Raw genomic sequence first — 20,806 nt, 5'->3', positions numbered from 1 at the left:
AGCAGGTGTCAGAATCAATTCATGTGACGATCCAGAGAAGTGCTGATTAGTTTCATGCTAGAGAGAATCTAGAAAGTCAAATTACTTTTATTATATAGTGCTACGCACATTATCCTGGTGATCTTATCAGATGAATGTAAAATGAACTTCATTCTAATTGGAATACCATACTGGTTTTTATCTAAAACAGGTTCTGCTTTATAGCAAACTGAGGTCTCCTGGTGCCTTCCATCTGAGGACCTCAGTTCTTTACAAATACCATGTTAATGAATGAGGCCATAGGATCTCTGAGGTGGAGGGAAGTATTGAAAACAAGTGCTCAGATATCACAGTTTAGATCACAAGGGGTATGCTTACCTTCTTTTTTATTTTTTTTTAAAAGGTCAGGAAAGCAAGGTATAGAGGTGTTGTGACTTGCCCGGGTTTTTGCAGTGAGTCTGTGGCAGTGCTGGGAACAAAATCCAGATTTCCTGACTCTCAGCTCTGTGTGTTGGCATCAAGATCATCTTTGCCATCTAGTGAAACGCCATTGGTAGTGCCATAGAATGAAAGTCCTGGTTTGTTTCAGTGCCTCACTGTGAACAGATAGCAATTAGGGTTAGGGGAAATATTCTGAAAAAATGAATTCACTTTGAGTTGTGTGTGTAAATACAGTATATGTGTGTGATTCTATTAGGGGCACAAGTCCTACAGCTCTTCCACCCTGCTGTCCCACAATAGTAAATCAGATGAACCGAGGAGGGAAGAAAGATTGACGCTGCTGATTTTTAGGTGGGATGCTTGTGAGAGTCTATACTACCAAAAAAAAAAAAGTGTGTTTGTAACTCAGATTAAAATAGCAGTGAAGATGCTTCAACTCTGCTTTTAATTCAGTTTAGCATCTTGAGTGCAACTCCACGGGCTGCTAATCTGAGTTACAAGCTGATTTGCTGTCTTCACTGCTATTTTAACCCAAGTTAAGAACACACCTTTTCTGGCAGTATGGACCTGCTCTTAGAGGTAGAATCATCTTGGCCTGTTGAGTGTGGCTGATCAGGGAAGGTTTGATTTATTACTGCTGGAAACAAGGTTATTTTGCATTGCCAGAAACCTATCTTTGGTAGTTGTTAAATACACCTGAGGGTGTTGGTGGCTAAATGCATAATGACAATGTAATCAGTGCGGTCAGGTAATTCATAAAGGTTAGAAATCTGAAACATCTCTTAGATATAGTCTGTTTTCCCCCTCCAGCCAACAAATGATTTTTCTTGTGAGCATTTGGTTCACTCTCTTCCCAAGCTAATGGATCTTTCACCATTTCCCTTGGGAGAATAAAATGGAAATAGGAAACATTTCCTGATTTTCAGCTTGTGTTTTAATTTCTTAATAGTCTATTTTTCCCAGTTATACCTCTGTACAGTGTCTAAACAATTTCTCCTTTCTTGATATTTACACCTGTTAAATACTAGATATTAACAGTACTGGTTAGGTTATTGAGCAGGAAAGTGGAGTGAATTGAGGGAGGATGGCAAAAGGTGAGTCACCAGCTACCTCCTTTTTACCAAGTGCAACTCATGTTGCCGGCCGGAATCTTACTGGACTGCATTAACAGGCTCTCACCTGGCTGCCTCTTTCTGTTTTCTACAGCACATTCACAGCCGCAGCACCCTGGAGTGTGCATACCGGACTCACCTAATTGCTGGCATAGGATTTTACCAACACCTTCTTCTCTACATTCAGTCTCACTATCAACTGGAGCTGCAGTGCTGTATTGACTGGACCCACGTAACCGACCCACTGATAGGTCAGTGCCTGATGTGTATTCGCTCTTGGTTGATGCAAGAGTCATAAGCAGATGGCTCCCCCTTGCAATTACTTGTCTCTGTTCCAAAATGCAAATTTCTCATTAGCTTGTTATCTGTTCAAAACACAGTCTGCTCAGCTTTTATTTTCAAGTGAAAACTTTTGGTAATGTTGGTCTCTAAGGTGCCACAAGTACTCCTCATTCTTTTTGCTGATGCAGACTAACACGGCTACCCCTCTGAAACCTCTAGCAAGTGTTAATGTTCAGTAGGGCGGATCTTACAGCACAATTTTGAAAAAGCACTTACCTCTGGCTATAAAGAGTGAGCAAAATTGTATTGCACTCTTGTTATCTCCTTCCCTCTGTGTGTTACATTTGTGTGCTTTATCCTGCATGTATGTACTAAGACTCTTGATGCTGCAATTGAATCTAGGCAAACCTCTGCACTTCTCTGACTTCAGAGGTTTATCCATGTGGTTCCAATTGCAGAAATGGAGCTGAAACTTCAGCTGATTTTTTGTATAATTGTTGTTGTTGTTATTTATATGAGATGGGGGAATAATGAAACATTGAGAGGGACTTTTTAAGTGGAGAAAAAAGAGAATTTGGAGTTAGAGATATCCACATGTATCTAGCAATGGAATATTTTTACTTGTTTGTGTTCAGTTCTTAGCTGGTGGAAGATGATTGTATTGCAGTTGGCTTTGAAACATCAGTTTAGAAGGCAGATGTCCTTAGCAACTGTTGCTATGAGAAACATCTTCATGGTACTGCAGAGCTAATAAATCCTATTTTAAATTGTGGCTGGATTTGTAGTCCTTGATAAGTGACTGCATTTGCACAGGTCCTGTCCTCTAAGTTGCTGCAGACACTTGCAATTAAAATACAATAGCATGTAGACATCATAAGCATACAATGAAAATTAAACACTGCAGCATCATTAAAAATGGTGGATGGGGAAGAGTCGTGCAGACAACTAAAAATGGGGGAAGTGGGAGGAGGCTAATGGCAAGTGGCGAAAATGGGGATTACAGACGTACATGGTAAAACATTTTGTAGGTTCACCATCAGCTATAGGTACAACTTTGGAGTCAGCGTATTGGTAAAATATCACTTATGCAATGCCTGTAAATAATCAGAACACATTCCTCACTGGTCACTGGCTGGGGAGAAGGTGCCGATGGAAGATTGTTTCAAAAAAATCTGTCCTGATGAGACATGTCCCAACAGTGACAAACACCTCCAGGAGTTCAGATGACTCATGCTTGATTGTTTTAGTTAGCTTTAGATCAGCTGATTTTACCCCTCTTTTGTCGCTCCTGCCACTTCCCAATGACTGAGGGTTTTTTTCTGGAGGCTTTTCTCCCTGTAAGACTGCTGATGCTGTAGCTACAGGAATATATTTTGTTCTTTATCCCTTTCACCCATTTTATTTCTCTTCCTCCCCTGTTGTCGGTCATCTCATCTTCTCTCCTTCTTTTAACAGTCTCTCCAAGCTCATCCAGTGTTGAATGCACACCACATTTCTAGTGGCTTAGTGGTAAAAGTTCTGACCCTGGCGTCAGTACAAATGAGTGAGGTAGCACTGTTAATGATCGCTGTGGAACAGTGCAGCATACTGCCCTTAGGAGAAGTGAGGTGGCTTAAAAAAAAGGATATGTTGTCTGCATGAGTCTTGCACAACCTGGTAGCCTTAAACAAACCTGCATTGATCTATAATACAACACAGACAAAGGCCAGCACTCCGGTCTCAGTGTGTGGTCTCTTATTTGCATTCACTTAACCGTCATGTATCTCATGAAGAAGCATAGGCGGCTGCTATCTCTTTCCAGCAGTCTTCACCCATGGGTGTGTTATGATTTGGTTTTTCTCATATAGGCTGCAAGAAACCTGTGTCTGCATCGGGGAAAGAAATGGAGTGGGCACAGATGGCGTGTCACAGATGTCTGGTTTATCTGGGAGATTTAGGTAAGAGCAGTGTTTTCTTGCAGGGGGGACCTTTAAAATATAAAAGCTGTTGCAAGCATAGCACTGATACCATGATCGTTAGTCACCAGCGATAATTCCTTGCAGACACTGGTTTGTCTTAGGCCTGTTGTACGTTTAGATTGACACAGTTGTGTTGCTCTGGAGCAGGGGGAGGGGGAGAATCCACACTTCTGAGTGCCATATCTGTGCTGACCTAACTCCAGTGGATGGAGGTAGTTTTTCTATAGTGATGGAAAAGCTGTAGGCTGCTCCTGCAGTAGGGGATTGTTTGGTATAGCTACAGCACCGTCGACAGTATAGCCAAGCCCTTACACACACTTGTCACTGACCGATTTGAAGTGAAACCCTCTCAGATAATAGATCTGTTACAGAATGTGGAGGTCCTGTCTTAGTGCCAGCAGACATGGAGTATGCTATTTACTTAGAAATGTAACAAGTGTTGTGGGTCTGAATCCGTTTCTGTATAAGAACATAGGGTCTGACTTTCACTTGCATTGCTCTGGTACTGTAAAGAAGTCCTTAAAGTGAGCATAACTTACCATGTACGCTCTAAGGCCCTGACCAAGCCTGAGTGGTGCAAGGAGGCCTGAGGGTAAATGAGAATTTGGCCCAACATGCAGAATTCTAAATTGAATCCCGTGCAGGGCGATAATGACAAAGCTGTGGCTTTTCAATAGTTAGTATGAAACATGTACATGTGTTGGTCCATTCCGTAGTGGACTTGTGTCTGCATCTCACAGTCACGACCACAAGAAGTGAGCGTGTGACATGATTTAATTTCTTGCTTGAATATCTGTGTGTGCATGTGAAGGAACGAAAATACATGTGAATGTACACGAATAACTTAGAGAGACAGGGTGGGTGAAGTAATATCTTTTATTGGACCAACTTCTCTTGGTGAGAGAAACAAGCTTTTGAGTGACACAGAGCTCTTCTTCAAGTCTGGGAAAGGTACTCCAAGCATCACAACTAAACACAACGTTGTTCCCTTTTTGCACTGGGCAATACTAGGGCTCAGCCTGTGGTTTCTGTTGTACATGATGTCTTTCTTTTCAGCTCGCTATCAGAATGAGTTGGCAGGTGTGGACACGGAACTGTTGGCTGAGAGGTTTTACTATCAAGCCCTTTCTGTTGCCCCACAAATCGGTAAGTGACTTGCCATGAATTTGGGAGCCTTTCAGAACAATAACGTGGCTCACGTAGCCTAAACCTCTTGTGAAAATGACTAGAGGAAATCACTGTTGTAGCAATTGCTCTGCTTTGGGTTACCCTTACGTTTCTTACTTTTGAGAGATTTGTTACAATAATTCCCCTTTGAGACTCTCTCTTGCTGGCAAACCAAGGAGAGGAGAGCATCTCTGCTTTAACTCCCAGGATGACTTTGATTTATCAGGTAACTTCCCCCTTATTTTCTAGCCGCATCATGCATAAAAGTTCAAATGTACACGGAAGTGGTGATGTCATACTTGTCTGGCTCAACCAAGGTCCGGCTGTGTATTGCTGCTTTTGCAGAGCATTAATGCGAATACAACTTTTCTCCCTGATATAACCCCACATGCTCCTCTTTTGACTTACAAGCAGTTCCTTTGTGCAAATATAACATAGTGGGAGACTGGGAGTTGGACTCCTGGGTTCTATTCCAGACGCCACTATGACCTCTTAGGCAAGTCACTTAACACTCTGTGCCTCAGTTTTCACACCTGTAAAATGGGGACATTTTGCTCCATTACAAGGCTAGTGCATGTAAAACACTCTGAGCTCAGACAAAAGGTACAATAGAAGTACAGGAACTTATTAAATAGCTTTCTTGTCTAATGTCTTTTAATTAGTCAGTTGCAATTAAAATTTAGTTTTAATTTCTGTAATGCTCCTGTCATGTTCTCAAAGCATATGCACAAATGAGAAATGCATTAATTCAGAACAAAATGGATACAAGGTCAATTAATGATTCAAACCTTCCTGGACATACCGACTGCCTGAGCTGCCCTGAAGAAGCTTGGCTGAATAGAGTGGTCTTGCAGAATGCCCTGAAAGGCTTACCAGGTCTGACATCCTGAGTTTGAGAATCAAAGTTGAGGGCCTCTGACTGAGTGTGCTTTTCTAGCACTATACAGATATTGAAGTGTAGGGTGTCTTAATTAAAAGCCTCAGATGATCTCAATTGTGGGCTTCAGATGTGAGCAGAGGTAGCTAAGAGCCTGAACTATATAGATGCTTAGAGTCAAATTAACCACTTGAGCTGCACTCAGAAACAAACAGTACAGATCATGGAGCACATGTGTAACGAGCCCCCTCAGAGAGGTATTGTTAAGTGGACAGCTGCATTCAGTAGACGCTAAAGCTTCTGAGTGGTCCTTAGAGGCAGTTTTTACAAAGAGTACAGTTACAAAAATACAGTGCACGGCTTTTTCCTTGTTGAGTTGTTGCTATGGCTGACCCCTAAGTATGAATAATTGGTGTTTATTGATAGATTTATATAGCATGGTAAACTTATACGGCACTTTTACAAATGTAGATAAGATGTTCTAGCAATCCTTAGCTGACTGGCTAAGCAGCAGTTCTGCAGAAAAGGACCAGGGGATTACAGTGGACGAGAAGCTGGATATGAGTCAGCGGTGTGCCCTCATTGCCAAGAAGGCCAACGGCATATTGGGCTGTATTAGTAGGAGCATTGCCAGCAGATCGAGGGAAGTGATTATGCCCCTCTGTTCGGCACTGGTGAGGCTAGACCTGGAGTATTGTGTCCAGTTTTGGTCCCCCCACTACAGAAGGGATGTGGACAAATTGGAGAGAGTCCAGCGGAGGGCAACGAAAATGATTAGGGGGCTGGGGCACATGACTTATGAGGAGAGGCTGAGGGAACTGGGGTTTAGTCTGCAAAAGAGAAGAGTGAGGGGGGATTTGATAGCCGCCTTCAACTACCTGAAGGGGGTTCCAAAGAGGATGGAGCTCGGCTGTTCTCAGTGGTGGCAGATGACAGAACAAGGAGCAATTGTCTCAAGTTGCAGTGGGGGAGGTCTAGGTTGGCTATTAGGAAACACTATTTCCCTAGGAGGGTGGTGAAGCACTGGAATGGGTTCCCTAGGGAGGTGGTGGAATCTCCTTCCTTGGAAGCTTTTAAGGCCCGGCTTGACAAAGCCTTGGCTGGGATGATTTCGTTGGGGTTGGTCCTGCTTGGAGCAGGGGATTGGATTAGATGACCTCCTGAGGTCTCTTCCAACCCTAATACTCTGTGAATCCAAATCAGGCAGACAGCACAGTAGTTTAGGAGAGAAGGGGACAGGTGAATTATTGATGACTAGGAGGACTTGCTTGAAGGAGAAAGGAGAGCGAGCAGAGGAGGGACAGGAAGACGTGAGGGTAGCATGAAGCAGAATGGAAAAAGGTGAAGGGATCAAGTAGCCAGAGCCTCTTCAACATGGCTTTAATATCCTTTGTACCTGCTGGCGCTGTACACCTCCTATCATGAACGGAAATGTAGCGAGATGCGAAGGATCTTCTTGCATGAGGATTGTTGGAAATAACACAGGCTTAGTTCACTCTCCTTTTAATTTTCCTGACAGGGATGCCCTTTAACCAGTTGGGGACACTGGCAGGGAGTAAATATTACAACGTGGAAGCTACCTACTGCTACTTACGCTGGTGAGTGTCTGTTACAGAACATACTGAGGCTGGAGGGAGCAGCCTCATTGCTCTCCCCGTCAATGAGCCAGATTTTCTCCTTTGTCTTCATGTGTTGCTCCATTTCCTGGCACATCGGCTATTAGTGGGAATGCTGGTGGAGAGAGGTGCTGAAGGCTGCCTCCCTGACAAGACTGTACTGGATCACAGGGCCTCCATGCCACCGGTTAAATAAACACGAAGGGCCAGATTTTGAATGATATTTAGGCACTTAAAGATGAAGACGGGTGCCTAGGTGCTTGTAAAGGGGCAGGCAAGTCCCTGCAATGTAGTGTGGCGCTGCCTGTGTGACCCACTTTTAATTTCCCCGGGACAAGGGAGAGACCAACACACGCTAACCAAATAGCATATCCCCTTTTAATAAGGGTTCGGGACCTGAGTAATTACAATAAACAGTTCCTAAGGTTCTCCCCTGAGGGCCGTGGTTCACCTCCCGGATTTCAAGTCCACAGAACAAAGCTGCTGGCCTGAGAGAAAACAACCATGTTTAGGTGCCAAAATACCTTTTAAAAATTGAGCACTAAGATTCGTGGCACAGCCCAGTCAAAGCCACGAGAAGTAACCGGTGACAATCCCTGCAGAAAAGTAACTTTTTGTTTGTAAAATGTTGGTATCTTAGTATCCAGTCTGAAGTGTCCTTTGAAGGTGCCTATGGTAACCTGAAGCGGCTGTATGACAAGGCAGCCAAAATGTATCACCAGCTGAAGAAATGTGAAACCAGGAAACTGTCTCCAAGCAAAAAACGGTAAGAACACAGAGAAGAGGGTGGTATTGGGACAAGACTTGGAATGCGATCATCAGTGGCTTCCTTTAGAAGCACTGGGTATGATTCCTGGGAACTTTAATAGGGTATGGAGTGTCTGGCACAAATCCAGCTCAAATCAGTCGCCAGTCAGAGTTGTTGCTGTTCAATAGACTCTTTTTGATGATCTCAGTCTAGATCCCACTATTGGCCCCTTTAGTGGTGATCTCTGGGAAAGGGGCCAAGGATTGACTAGGTGCAAAGGTTGAATTCCCCTCTCATCCCTAGAGCTGGTTGCTGCAGATCAGGGTTGAGGCATACTGGTGGAGTGGAATATGTAGGAAGCTTGCAGTGTTACTGCCTATGTACATCCAGCCTGTGGACTTCAGTCTCCAGGGCTGTCATTCTATCACAAGGACGAAATTTCACATTACGAAATAAAAAGCAATATGGGAACTCTGGCATCAAGTAGGTACTGAGAGCCCTTTCATCTAACTCAGCAACCTACCGTAACCCACTGTTATTCACTAATACCTTGTGTCAGCAATGTAGCAGTTTACTTTGTTTTAAATACATCTTTGCTAGTTGTGTTTACTGCTGCCTTTGCAGGAGAAGTCCATATAGTCATCACCCATCTAGTAGACCAATATTCATGGTGCATTTAATAGGAAGTCAATAGTGTGAGTAACTTGTTTCCATTTATCTGGCCTTGATTTTTAATGCATTAGAATTTTCTGCTAATGATCTGGTTCTATTCTTAGTGCTCTTCTCAAGCATTATCCAGACTAGTTTCTTCCTTCATGTCTACCACCTGCTTCCAGATATTCTAGTGCCTGAGCCAAATAAATATCCAGTAGATACGCAGTTTGTTCCACTCTGCATCTCCAGAGCCTGACATATGGTTGGTTGTGTGAAGTGGTTCCTGACCTCTCTTGGATTGAGAGAACACATTTTGTAAATGTGTGGATGAAAATTGGAGAGACTTGAATATTCTTCAACCAGAACTGCTGATCCATGAGAATACTGACATCCTCTGCCTTTACAGCTTAAGATCTTGCTCTGTTTAGTATTGAACAGCCTCAGAATTCTTGTTAACTCCCTTTAAGGCTCCCCCCTGCCATTTTTGCCGTCCGAACTCCTGTGAATATTTCTTGTTTCCAAAGTTTAAACATGATCATAAGTTCTGAAATGGATGGAAAATCAATGTCCCTTTCTCAAAGCAGGAGGCTCTGATGGCACAGATGTGTGGTCAAGCTAGATTTTGCCACTATAGTGAAGGTGGGAGACCATGAATAAACTAACTTACTAGCAATCCATCAGAAACCTGATTTACATACATGAATAAGAACATTGCTATCCTCTTGCCGCCAAGTGATGGGATACTCACTTAACTGTGTTTCTCTTTAATCTTTAGGTGCAAAGACATTAAAAGGTTGCTGGTGAGCTTTATGTATCTCCAGAGCCTTTTGCAGCCAAAAAGCAGGTAAGGTTACCATACAACTTCTGTCCTCTGTAGGTGACTTGTAGCTGCAAACATTAGACGTGGAAGAGACTTGCTTTGTATCCTCGCCACAAATGCAAAACAGCACATCTTAGTGATGCCTTTACTGAGCCTTTCAGTCAAGAATCCCAAACGTCAGGAAAGTCTTATAACACTTCTGTGAGGGAGGAGAGTATTATCACCCCAGAGAAACTTCACACACAGGGATTAAATCATTGAGTCGTGGTCGCTCGGTAAATCAGTGGCTGAGCGAATGTAGAATCGGAAGTGCTGACTTCCCAATCTCTCCGTGTCATCTTTGTGTTATGATGCCCCCTCACTGTGTTCAAATTCTTTGCCCTGTCTTCACATCTGTGCTTCTATCAAGCATTGGGAGAATGACATCGGTGCAAAGGGTCACAATCTGCACACGTGCAGAACCATAGAGCAGTTCATTATAAACACCTGCAATCTAACCTCCTTGTTCAGGGGAAAGATGCTCTTCTTTCCATAACCTGTTTCTGTTGGAATAAGTGGAAAGCTTTGTACAGTTGCGTGGCTTTTCCTGGATTTTCTGTCTCTGCCAAGAGACTTCAGGTAGCTCTAAATTAACCCTTTAAATACTGTTGGGTACAGATTGATTTCTGCTAGGGGGCAGTCCACACTCTCTTATTCTCTTGCCCATTTTAAGGAATTGATTTGTGCTGGTTGACCCTGGATTTACACTTCACTGGTACTCCATGTAACGCACATTCAGTGGGTGGTGTCTGTGTCTCAGGGTGGAAGAGGAAGTAGAGCTCCCTCAATTGCCCATGTCTGCTGTCCCATTCAAGAGGATTTGCTGGACCTTTTACAGCCAGTTTCTCTCTCGAAGCTGGGAACATCTTGTAACCCACTGTACCGATTCCCATAATGCTGCCTCTGAAGCAGCAAACAGCTGCCAATGATTCTGGAGTGTGTGTGAGGTTGCAGATGAGAACAGGTGTGGGGGATCACAGAAGGAAAAAGGTTGAGACCCTCGATTGAGGCTGTTACAGTGTAATGTGTTAATTACACAGTAGAAATAACTGATTCTGAAATAATAACAGGAGTACTTGTGGCACCTTAGAGACTAATAAATTTGTTAGTCTCTAAGGTGCCACAAGTACTCCTGTTATTTTTGCGGATACAGACTAACACGGCTGCTACTCTGAAACCTGATTCTGAAATGTTCACTCTTCTTAATAATGAAGGGTACTGTATATATTGATGTGTATTGCCATATAGTGCCTCCTGACCCAGGCATACCCCTGTGGGAAGAAAGTCACCCAGTGGTTATTTATATTTATCCATCTCATGGGGAATTTTTGTGTCTTATTCTAAAGTGCTTTGAGATCCTTAGGTTAAAAGAGTTATAGGAGTGTAAAGGATCGTTTTTCAGCCTCAGATTGAGCTCCAGATTTGTAAAAAACTGCTGGCTTTCCATAGCTGATTAGGTCAGTACGTTAATCTAATCAATGAAGAATTAGCTGGTTTACTGCTTAATATCCTGGCCATTACTACATGGGATGAAAGGTCAATTGGGGCTGGTTTCTTGCTGCCTGGGCCAGCTATGGCGGCAGCACCCTTAGCCCAAGAGTGAGGAGTTGAGCCCCTCGCTTCATTCTCTAGTGATCCATCCTGGCAGTATAGGAGACACTTCGATAGCTGTTTACTGTATCACTTTAGTTTACACTCTGTAGGAATGGGACAGATTGCTCAGATTATCTAGTCTTTCCCCCTCTGCCTGTGCATGATTGTTCCCTTCAGTATATTCTCCAGTGCCTTGTCCTATCTTGTTCTAAATGACTTAAGTGATGACTGAGTTTGCACCAGTTTTCGTTCAGTATCCACATGAACATTCTGGTTGCCAGGAGCTTGAGACTTAACTTGCTGCAGGGCATTTGAAGAGTAAATCAATTTGTTTTTCCCCCCACGTTAAGCTCTGTGGACTCTGAGCTAACATCTCTTTGCCAGTCGGTGCTGGAGGATTTCAACCTTTGCTTGTTCTACCTGCCTTCTCCTCCTAATCTGAGCTCAGCGAGCGAAGACGAAGAGGAATATGAGAGTGGATATTCCTTCCTTCCCGACCTGCTCATCTTCCGCATGGTGATCATCTGCCTAATGAGCGTCCACAGCCTCAAAAGGGCAGGTAATCAGTGCATTGACAACGAACACTGGTAGTGACGCGACTCATTGAATTGTAGTGCTGTGAGAGGAGGACAGCCTTGAAGAACATAAATGCTGAACAAGATGACCCGTCCATTCTGGACACTGACCTTCCATAGAATAAGGCAGTGGTCCCCAAACTGTGGGGTGCAGGACCTGAGCCAGCCCCCATGGCGGGCAGGGAGAGAGTGCCATTCTGCCCCCAGCTCCGCTCCGGCTCCTGGCTCCCAGCCCCCCAGAGGGCTTGGACAGATTCCATTATGGGTAAGGGGAGCCATGATGGAAAAAGTTTGGGGACCACTGGAATAAGGGGACCCACTTTACTCAGGTTAATTTAAAACTGGGTAACTCCTATAATCTAACTTGAAATTTGTTAGTTGTTAGTGATGGAGAAGACTTATTACGTTGCATCTAAATCTGTCTCCTGGACCAGGTCAGGATTGCTCCCTGCAGTGTATTTTCTAGTGTCCAATTCAGTGTGACATGTCCTAATTAATGATGCTTCCACCAGTTCCTTTGGGAAAGTGTAGATGAAGGATAACTATCTGGTATTGGAAGGATGTCAACACCAAGAAGGAAGAGGAATTGTTGAGAGTGTGCGACTTCTCTCCCTTCTTGGTGTTTGCATCCTTCAGACACCAGACAGTTATCCTGCTTCCCACCACTGTTTTCACTATAATAGGAAGATCTGCATAAAAAACTATTATTTCCTATCATTAAGGTGAGAGGTGCAATACCAGTAATGTCACCTTGGGCTGATTTAGGGATTGAAGTTTTTTCAGGAAGTGGTAACCGCTGGCTATTGATGCCACTTGTCAAGATGGCTGTGTCCCATGCAATTAGACAGTAAATCTTAAACGTATCTTATTTGACATCCATTTTGCTGCAGAAGTGGGGTAGTCTATTCACGTCACCTCTGTGCTGTCTTGTTGCAGGTTCAAAGCAGTACAGTGCCGCCATTGCTTTCACGCTGGCCCTCTTTTCTCATCTGATAAACCACGTCAATATTCGCCTGCAGGCAGAACTGGAAGAAGGGGAGAATCCAGTTCCAGCCTTCCAGAGCGATGGCACAGGTAAGGGGAGGGAGATGGTGAGTGCTGTGTTAGCGACTTCCCTGTATGTGGCCGCCACGCCCCTTTCTTGAGTGTATTCAGTATGAGCTTTCTAGTGCAGTGCACAGCTATAGGTTTGCAGAGCTGAGTTTGAAACGCTTTGATTCTTCATTGCCAGGCGGGAAGCACTAGGCACAAGTCGTATGCTGAGTCTCGAGGGAAAGGAAGTCCCCTCTCTTACTCTACAGTACCCTGTTCTGGAATGGCTATGCTTTCATAGGAAGCTATCAGAGGGATGCTTGCTCTGTGAAAAATAGGGAAAACCCTCCGGGTTCAGAGGCAGCCCATGGGGAGGTGGTGGGGGACACAGTCAGACTGGAGGCGTTTGCTAAATTGTTGAGCAACGACTTCAGTTTCACAGATGTGACCAAAGTGCGGGTCCGCCCTGTCTTGTATTACCACTTGCTCTTCATTCATTTCAGGATCTAGGTCAAATGAGTCCTGTGTGGCTTTTAAAACTCTCCATTGGCTTTGCTCCAGCTGAACTCATGCATCTCGTCTGTGCCGTTTTTGCTGCCTCCTCTGATAAGTTTATGAATGGGCTTATATGCCGAGGTTGCCTGCTATAGAAGGGGACTGGACTGGACAACCCAGCAGGCCCCTTCCAATCCTGCGTCCTCTGCTCATCTAGCACGCCTCTCCTCTGTCCATTTCATGATCTTACAGTTCATGCAAGAGGCGCCTTCCCTGTTGTCTGGAACAGTCATTCTGTATCTCTCTCCAGCTCATTCTTCTTCAGTATCTCTTCTCCATGTCCACTGAAAGTAGGGCAAGAAGTAATTGGCTTAATCTGCACCAAGGGAGATTTAGGTTAGAGATTAGGGAAAACTTCCTAACTATATGGATAATTAAGCATTGGAATAGGGAGGTTGTGGAATCCCCATCATTAGAGGTTTTAAAGAACAGGTGGGACAAACTTAGAGACATTCCAGGTTTACTTGGTCCTGCTTCAGTGCATGAGGCTAGACTTGATGACTTCTCAAGGTCCCTTTCAGCCCTACATTTCTATTATTGTAGGATAAACAAGAGGTCTTTGGTCTCCAAGGTTGCCTATTGGATCAGGCTTTTTATTTTCTTTCAAGTCAATTCAGCTTTGGGGAAAGCTGAAGTCCCGCCCCTTCGTAAATTCTGCCCAATCACTATCTTTAGAAAAATGGAAATTCAGATTTTTCTTTGACCCAAGTAATGTCCTTGAAGATTCACATTAAACAGGACTCTCCAGTATGTGGCCAGAGATAATTGGGATGACGTAATGACCACTAATTTAAAGATGGGAATAACTTAACTCGCTATTTATAGGCTGAGGTTAATTTAATTAAATGTTGTCGTGCTGGGGTCTTAATCACTTGCCTTAAACAGTTCCACTGAACACACCAAACATATCCATAATAATGTACAGACTAGTCTGAACGTTAATAGCTGTATATCTTTAGAATGATGGCAGGCTTGTGTAGCTCATTTATTTCTGCAGAAGAGGAATTTAACTTCCGCTTTCTTTCCTTCCTTCCTTCCTTTCTTATAAAATTAGTCAAATGTTTCAACCTGTATCTTGACTACTCCTCTGAGAAAATTCCCACATACCACTGCACTGCAGTGTTGTTTAATAAGCTATTGTTTTTATATAGTTGATGCAGATTCTCCCCCAGCCTTGGTTTTAAATAAAACAAGGTGAGTTAAGCACCTTAAAACACTGAGCGCTATCGGTCTAATAAGAAAGGTGGATTAGTTCAATCCAAGATTACTGAGAGTAGCAGTTCGGTTTTAATTTCAAACCTTCTGGCATGCATGCAAGTATCCTGCCCCTTTGCTATATTGTCAGCAATCTGAAATGCATGCCACACGTTTTAATTGGAAAGTAAAATACAGGCTTGTTTTTAAACCAAGATTTTTATTGTAAATGCGTCTCAACCAAGACGAATTAGCCTCTGGTCAGATGACTGAATTCTTGGTAGAAGATTGCATTTTTTTATCAGTCAGTGAATTTGTTTAGTGCTTCTAATAAAAGGTGTGTATTCTTTTCTTGCTAAAGGACCATTAAGAAGTAAAATTTTCTCTAGTTAACTGTGTGGGCTCTTCCATTGGAGAGTTGGGCTGGGGAGAAAGTGGTTTTGTATTTAAATGAATTTTGTACTGGCGTGGCAGTCCTGAAGACTGAAGCCATATAATGACTGATCAGATGCAGCTCAGACAATATGAATTTAAGCTTCTTTAGACTTCTCCCTGTGTACTCCAGTCTTGTCCTGGACAGACTCCATGTCTAAGGCCCATTCTTTCCTTAGTCTTTCTGCTGAAATTACTCTCAAAAGGGTGTTGATTGTGGGTTGTATAATATGGATTCCATAACTAGAAACTGGATCGAGATCTGTTCATTCATTTCACACTAGCTGCCCATCTACCAGCCGTCAAATGGAAATGGCTTTCACTTGGCTAGGTAGGACTTGGGCAGGATTTAAACCAGTGTCATACAGGTTTCCACCCTGTATTTGCTAGGATAAACTTCTGCTGCTGGCTACTGAATGGATCTGGGGATTAGTAAATGCCATTAGGAGGTAAAGGAATTGTCCGTAATTAAAAAAAACTTGTATGTTTCTGTGTGACTGGGGCTTGGTCGGGGTGTGGGGTTCCCATCGCTTCACTTGTTAGTGCTTACGTTGACTCATTTGTAAAGTGGAATTATCTCCCAAGGGTGCCTTGAAACATCCTCTGATGAAAAGTGCTATAGAAGTGAGACACTGACGCTTCCCCTGACTTGGGACTGGCCACTTGGTTGGGTTGTCCGTCAAACTGTTCCAAGTGTTTTTGTTTCGGGTGTCTTTTGCAGATGACCAAGAGACCCGGGAGCCCTTGAACTCCGTTGAGAAGGAAGCAGATGCTGACTTAGCCAATCACCGGCCCAGTGATGAGCAGAGGAAGAAGGACAGCAAGAAGAGCAAGAAATACTCTCGCCTCTCCTGCTTGCGCCGCCGGCGCCATCCCCAGAAGGTCGATGAGAGTGACCTGAGCGAGGGCTTCGACTCCGACTCCAGCCAGGACTTCACTAAGGGCAGCGATGGCTCGGATAGCGGCTCGGAGAAAAGCGACGAGGAGGTGGAGACGGCCTTTGATGTGGAGACAGACTCAGACATGAACAGCCAGGAATCCCGTTCCGACCTGGAGGATATGGAGGACGAGCCAGGGGAGGAGGGAGGCGGCCGAACCAAAAGCATGAAAAATGGGTCCAAGGAGGCCTTAAAAAACTGCATGGAGGGGAGCGGGCTGGTGGACTCTAAAAGCCTAAGTGTCTCCAAGACTGAGAATTCAGATGCTGCAGTCAATGGGCCAGGGTCCATGGGCACTAATGAAGCTAGCATAGCCAGTAACCTCCAGGCCATGTCCACACAGCTGTTCCAGACCAAACGCTGCTTTCGCTTGGCCCCCACTTTCAGCAACGTCCTCTTGAAACCAACTCATGAACCAGCTGCCTTGAAGGAGGTAGTGGACAGCAAGCCTTGTGTCAACGGGGATGTGGAGAAGCCCGGCTTCCCTGAACAAGGTAAGGATGGATACTTGATTACAAATGATATCTTTACTGGCATGGAAGAATACACAGACCTGGGTAGAAAATGATTGAGCAATAGCCGTCTTCTCGAGGAGTGAAATCCATCCCTGTGCAACACTATAGTGCATTATTGTGCACTACCGTGGCACCTGGGAGCCCCAGTCGTGGACCGAGACCCTGTTGTACTTGGTGCTGTACAGACCCAAGATGGTCCCTGCCCCAAGAAACTTACAATCTAAATGTAAGAAAAGAGACAACAGGTGGATATAGGGCGAGAACAATGAGACATTATTGGTCAGCATGATACACTGAAGTCCCCTGGAGCCCTGTTTTGACCGGAGTGGGACTTAAGTGGTGGATAGGCTGGCAGTTTGCATAGGAATGAATTTCACCCTTAATGCATGGAAGGCCAGTTCCATACGTTACCGTAAAAGGAGAGGGCAGTGCATCAGGACAGAGTTGTATAGTATTTCTCTGTGATGTAATAAAAGCTAAAAGTTAACACAGAACAGTTTAGTGAGCTAACTTTACTTATTGAACTAATTTGAGATTGTTTGTAAGCTTCTGTGCAGTAGGCACAATAATATTTCCAACTGGGTGTTTAGGGGCTTTATTTATTAATACAGAGGGACATAAGTCTCTGTGTTTCCCAAAGTGTGGGCTGTATTCCCCTGTGGGATGCAAAGGACTAACTGAGGAGGTATCAGTGGAACTTAGTTCTCGAAAATGTCAGCTTTTATTTTTAAAGTCTCTAGCTGTGATGGTTGTGAAGAAAACCTTCAAAATGTGAAGCAGATGTAACTCGTACAGAGATGTCTGCCTGAGTTTTCAGAGAGTCTGAAATAGTATCTCTGTGGTCTGAACGGCCCTATTCATGTCAGTGAGTGCTGATTTACATGCCAATGAGAGTGAACAGTGTTGACATTTAAACACTTTGCTGCTCTTCAAAGCATGTAAGAAAGGAGAGGAAAGGTCATGTTATGAAGATCTATACCAGCATTTCCTAAAGTTTGGGGTGCAGAGGATTGGATTGCAGGGTGGAGATGATGTATAAATGAAGGCTATAGCTACACGACAGAGCCTGTGCTGGCATAGTTCCCTAGTATGCAGCCTAAGCCGGTAGGAGTTCTTCTGCTGGCATAGCTACACCACCTCCCCAAACTAAGCTAATAGAAGCACTCTTCTGTCAGTATAGTTGCTTCTGCATGGGGGTTTTGCTGGCAGATATTGGCTAGGGGCTGTGAATTTTTTCACACTCCTAGATGACGTAAGTATGCCAGCATAATTTTGTAGTGTGGACCAGGCATTGCAGGGTAGCCAAAGAGTTGAGGTCAGTTTCATTTTCTTAAAAGGGGCCTCAGCTTTCAAAACTTTGGGAAATGCTGTTATAACCTGTTCACAGTTCTGATTGACTGGGTCTTTCTCATCTCTGACTTCTGTGGTACTGTGAAAAGCAGACTTAGCACCATTTTTCTCTGTTGCCCTGCATGGTGTAGTCCAGGGGTAGGCAACCTATGGCACGCGTGTCGAAGGCGGCACGCGTGTCGAAGGCGGCACGCGAGCTCATTTTCGGTGGCACTCACACTGCCCGGGTCTTGGCCACTGGTCCAGGGGGCTCTGCATTTTAATTTAATTTTAAATGAAGCTTCATAAACATTTTAAAAACTTTATTTACCTTACATACAACAATAGTTTAGTTCTATATTATAGACTTACAGAAAGAGACCTTCTGAAAACGTTAAAATGTATGACTGGCACATGAAACCTTAAATGAGAGTGAATAAATGAAGACTCGGCACAGCACTTCTGAAAGGTTGCCGACCCCTGGTGTAGTCATTTTACACCAGTGCAAAGTATGTACAAAATGCTACTATTCCGATTTGCAGGTGTTTCATAGTGGATTAGGGTAAATGACTGCCCGAGGTGTAGGGTAAGGGAGAAATGGGCCATTAATGTTTAAATGCCGATACAAAGTCATCAGCATGTCTATAAAATTAGTTTTGGGTTCTGTGTTTTGTTAATGCTTCCCGATGAAATTAATTCCACTCACAAAGCTAAAGGTCTGTTCAATTGCTAGTGCTGCAGAGTCTAGCTGAATTTGAAATTTTGGCTGTTTTACTGCTTATTAAATCATAAAAATTCTGTGACTGGCAATTTTCTGGTGACTCTAAACAGAATCCATGTGACTCTCCTCTAGCTGTCCTGGCTGGATGAGCTCTGCAGCGTCCACAGAAGTAAAAACTGGTTTGTATCCGTAAAAGTCAGCAGATTTGACTGAATGACATGCAAGGAGCAGAGATGTGGAGTTAGGGGCAATTTCTATACACTCTCAATCATAACATCACATCAGTCTTTAGGTTTGTAGGGTCAGATTCTAACTTTAGATGCACAGTAGATGGCACTGCAGATTTCTTAAAGCTATTCAGTGACCTGTATTATTCAATCAAAGTAATGCTCTGGGAGAGAACAGCTAGAAAAAGAGATGATATAACACAAGTGCATTATTTGTATTTCAGATAAACCACTTGAGCCAGTCTGGTCTTGTTTGTTAGTCACTCCTTCCAGCTTCCCTTATATCGGGGAGCAAGGAAGCATTTTGCATCATGCTCAAATCTAGTTTCCATGGGCATGCAACTCTGACAAGGACTCAGGCTTTGCCTAGGCTAGGATGTAAAGGTGTAGTGTGAGATCATGTTAGCTAGCTTGAGCTAACTAAGACCTTCTAAAACTCTAGTCAAGGAAAGACAAAGTTGTACTCTAGCATGCTAAATCTGGAGATTTAGAAAGGGATAGACCAAGCTAGCTAACATGAGCTAATGCCACACCATTACATCCTAGTCTAGACAGAGCCTCAGGGCTTGTCTCCACTTCCAGGGGGGCGGAAGGGCAACCAATATGCAGCGATCAATCCACCAGGGGTCGATTTAGCAGGTCTAGTGAAGACTCGCTAAATCAACCGCCGATTGCTCTCCCATGGACTTCAGTACTCCACCGGAATGAGAAACATAAGGTAAGTTCAACGGGAGAGTTTCTCCTCTCGACTCAGTGCGGTGTAGACACCGCAAGAAGTCGACCTAATGTGAATCGACTCCAGCTATGTTATTCACGAGGTCGACTTAGCCCTGAAGTGTAGACCTCCCCTCAGACTGGCATTAATCCATTTCAGAGGGAGTTCTTCCTGATTGGGGGGAGGGAGGGGGAGGTCTCTGAAGTGGGGCTAGTCAGGGTGGGAGTTACAGGCCCTTATCAGACATTTCTTCTTTAGAATTATACACTCTGTAACCTGTTATAAAGCACTTATATTTTTCTCTCCCTAATTGTATTCACAATCAATACAGAGAATGATTGGGGATGGGTTTGATGCAACATTCTGATTGAAAATTTAAACGTCCTATAGGTCAGGAAATTCCAAAGCTTTGGTTCTACCCGTGATTGTAACCCTATTCCCTCACTCCACATAGGTTTTGTTAGTATTTTGTATTGCATTCTTATAGTGCTGCTGTTCATACCAGAGATCCCAAAGTACTTCACAAGCACTGTATATAGAGATATTGCAACCACTGCTGGTGTGAAACAAGGTAACCATTTAACAGCACTCCGCAACACTTTGTCAGTTTGAAAGGAAATGCAGTGCGGTTAGGAAAAGTGAAGAATTATTCTGTTGAAGTTTTGCTTTCTGTGTGCGGTGGGGGCACACAGCTGATGCTGCTGTGGGAATGTTTTGAATGTCATGACATTTGTACATCTAAATTCTCAACTGCAAGGTTGAATTAACCTGTGTGCTGTCTTGCTTTGAACTTCTCTGGCTCAGTTGTGCACATGTATAAGGACAAACCCCTCCTGACTGATTGTGCCTTCCAGACAATGCTGAAGAATGCTATGTGGCTTCTGACTACGCCAGGGTTGGATGCCTAAGGAATTCATAGAATATCAGGGTTGGAAGGGACCTCAGGAGGTCATCTAGTCCAACCTGCTGCTCAAAGCAGGACCAATCCCCAGACAGATTTTTGCCCCAGATCCCTAAATGGCCCCCTCAAGGATTGAACTCACAACCCTGGATTTATTGGTCACTAGCTGCTGATATCGATGGGTTGATGGAAAGATTATTGCTGTATTAATAAGCAGTCATGTTTGTCTAGTGGTTAGAATGAGGGATTGGAAGTTGAGAGACATGGGTTCTAATCTCACCTCCGCTGCTCCGTCTCCTTCTGTGAGTAAAAGAGCCTCCAAATAACTTTGAGATCCTTGCATATGAGGAACTATAGAATTGCAGAATATTATGGATCTTTAAGTA

The 20,806-nt window shown here is 43.9% G+C and overlaps 1 protein-coding gene across 2 annotated transcripts in view; it reads left to right on the top strand.

Moving 5' to 3' along the window:
• Nucleotides 1-20,806, top strand: part of SMG5 (SMG5 nonsense mediated mRNA decay factor) — a 42,792-nt gene that overhangs the window by 5,081 nt on the left and 16,905 nt on the right. For both annotated transcript variants that reach the window (XM_024203451.3, XM_024203452.1), the window contains 9 exons: nt 1,627-1,783; nt 3,662-3,751; nt 4,829-4,918; nt 7,336-7,414; nt 8,073-8,198; nt 9,610-9,678; nt 11,637-11,845; nt 12,798-12,935; nt 15,796-16,506. In XM_024203451.3, the coding sequence (XP_024059219.1) occupies nt 1,627-1,783; nt 3,662-3,751; nt 4,829-4,918; nt 7,336-7,414; nt 8,073-8,198; nt 9,610-9,678; nt 11,637-11,845; nt 12,798-12,935; nt 15,796-16,506 (1,669 nt within the window). The remainder of the gene's footprint in view (nt 1-1,626; nt 1,784-3,661; nt 3,752-4,828; nt 4,919-7,335; nt 7,415-8,072; nt 8,199-9,609; nt 9,679-11,636; nt 11,846-12,797; nt 12,936-15,795; nt 16,507-20,806) is intronic.

The sequence above is a fragment of the Terrapene carolina genome, unplaced genomic scaffold, assembly GCF_002925995.2.
Source record: "Terrapene carolina triunguis isolate 2854851 unplaced genomic scaffold, T_m_triunguis-2.0 Scaffold227, whole genome shotgun sequence".
In the NCBI taxonomy this organism is placed as follows: domain Eukaryota; kingdom Metazoa; phylum Chordata; order Testudines; family Emydidae; genus Terrapene; species Terrapene triunguis.
This window is presented reverse-complemented; position numbering and strand designations above follow the sequence as displayed.